Here is a 2137-nt window from a genome sequence, read left to right on the forward strand (position 1 = left end):
CTGTATATTTTAAAAAATAAGCGTTCTGTGTTCAGCATTCATCAAATATCCACAGGGGACAAATACAAAAATATATCTGTATAAAAACCAGAACACCAAACCCGTTGCCGTCAAGTCAATTCCTACTCATAGTGACCCTATAGGTTAGAGTAGAATTTGCCCCATAAGGTTTCCAAGGAGTGGCTGGTGGATTCCAACTGCCAACCTTTTGGTTAGCAGTCAAGGTCTTAACCACTGAGCCACTAGAGCTCCATATATGTGTATAATAGGGAATTTGTTTAGAAATAACCCTCAGTCTGTCAATTTTGATAGAGTCCCTTCTTTTTCCTTCCTTACACTCACTCTACCACCCATTCTCTTCTTCTCCCACTTCGATTCTTCCTTCCTGTCACTAAGTTTCTGCAATTGAGGTCTTCCCATTGCCCTCATGCTCATTCCTTTCTCCTATTCCTGCTTGACTTCTCCTTACCCTAGTTGGGAAAAGATACCTGACTGGGGTCTCAGAACCCACAGAGAATATCAGAGAAATGGACCAAAGGGCAGCCACCCCTCTGAGCAGGGTGGAGTGCGCATCCCTCGATGAAGTTCAGTGGATAGTGGAGCTAATGGGATGGCTATTTCATCTCGTCCCTGCATGGAGAGGCGCTCTCACCCCCGTGCAGCAGCAACTGTACCTGAAGTGATTAATTACCTGGTACTTGGATCTGGGTAGCCACAGGTTACCGCAACATAAAAGCTAATGTAACAGAGAGGAAGTAATAAACACAGAGCATTTCTGCAAATATACATTGATCCAGCAAAACGGGCAAAGGGCAGGCTCTCTGTTGCAATCTAAATGTGAACATGTTCACCTCCAGACTATTGATCAGGACACAGCACTGGCCAACAAGGGGCGGAAGTTACTGCTGCCCCAGAGCTGAGAGGGAGCAGCCTCAGTCTACAGCAGGAGTGGAATCACTGTCCCATTCCCAACTGGTGCTGATTTCAGGGTTAAAATCAAAGAGATATTGGCTATTCATCCTCCAGTCTTCATTTTCCTTTGCCTGTTCACTCTTTTTTCCTCCCGTCTCCTTTTGCCTACTTACCCTTTTTCCTTCCCTTCCATCCCTTTTCATCCTCTTTTATATTTTTCTTCCCCTTCTCTCTGTCTCCAGAGCAGACAAGAGTTCATTTTCCCATATTAGTCTCATCCCTATTCCTTAACTTCCTCAGACCCTGGGAGATCCTGCCTGCTTAAAGACCTAACTGTGCACAGGATGAAATGACTTAGCTAGTGCTTTGTTTGCATCTGATGGACAGTCCCCAGGAGGATTTTGATGATGAGAGTTAAATCGGACAGGGTGCATATTTCATTTACACAGTTTAGTATTGCAAAATGTGCCGCATATACCCTCCGTATTTGTTGAAACGATGGACGGATGGATGATTTATTGATGAACTCTTTGGATACTGTGAAAAACGCTACAGTACACCTTACTCTTGAGATCACTTACATGCTCTTTCCTCTTTTACAGTAGAATTGAAAAGGCCAACAACCTGCTGCACATTGACCCTGAGTCCTTCCAGAACCTCCCCAACCTGCGATATCTGTAAGAACTCATGTCTTCTGGAGCCCTCTATGATCAAATTGTGCATTCTTATTTTAGCAAAATGCCCACTCAACACTCTGGGCATCAATTGCTTTTTATCAATGATGGGAACAGAAGTAGGGGTGATGAGATACTGGGTGGTGGGTTTCAGTTTAGTTTAATGAGCGAATTCCACTAATATAATTCCATTTTGTTTTCATTTGCAAAAACAGACATAATAAGGAATGCCATTTGCATTAATGGAACTGTCACATGGACCTCTTGCAGAACTCGGTCATAATTGAGTGTTAATGAGATGCAGCCAAATGTCTGCTAGTGTTTAGCTTGTGACCTTGACCTCAGAGACATTGTGTCTCTTGTTCTGAATATATGCATTTTTTGATAGGTTACAATGTTTTATTTTGTAAATTTTAGTTAATAACAGACATGGCATTTTGTCAGCAGAAAGATTCCTGGTGTTTGAGCTCCATCCCCTGGGCCTGCTCCCATCAGCAAAATCTCTGTACTTCTTCCACTCAAATGACTTTCAGACTTGGTGAGGGCTCAAC

General features: G+C 43.1%; 1 protein-coding gene across 2 annotated transcripts in view; it reads left to right on the forward strand.

Moving 5' to 3' along the window:
- The window catches only part of FSHR (follicle stimulating hormone receptor), a 196934-nt gene that overhangs the window by 145189 nt on the left and 49608 nt on the right, over nt 1-2137 (forward strand). For both annotated transcript variants that reach the window (XM_004369472.2, XM_004369473.2), the window contains exon 3: nt 1515-1589. In XM_004369472.2, coding sequence (XP_004369529.1) covers nt 1515-1589 — 75 coding nt within the window. The remainder of the gene's footprint in view (nt 1-1514; nt 1590-2137) is intronic.

This window comes from Trichechus manatus, unplaced genomic scaffold, assembly GCF_000243295.1.
Source record: "Trichechus manatus latirostris isolate Lorelei unplaced genomic scaffold, TriManLat1.0 scaffold00005, whole genome shotgun sequence".
NCBI classification, from domain to species: Eukaryota; Metazoa; Chordata; class Mammalia; order Sirenia; family Trichechidae; genus Trichechus; species Trichechus manatus.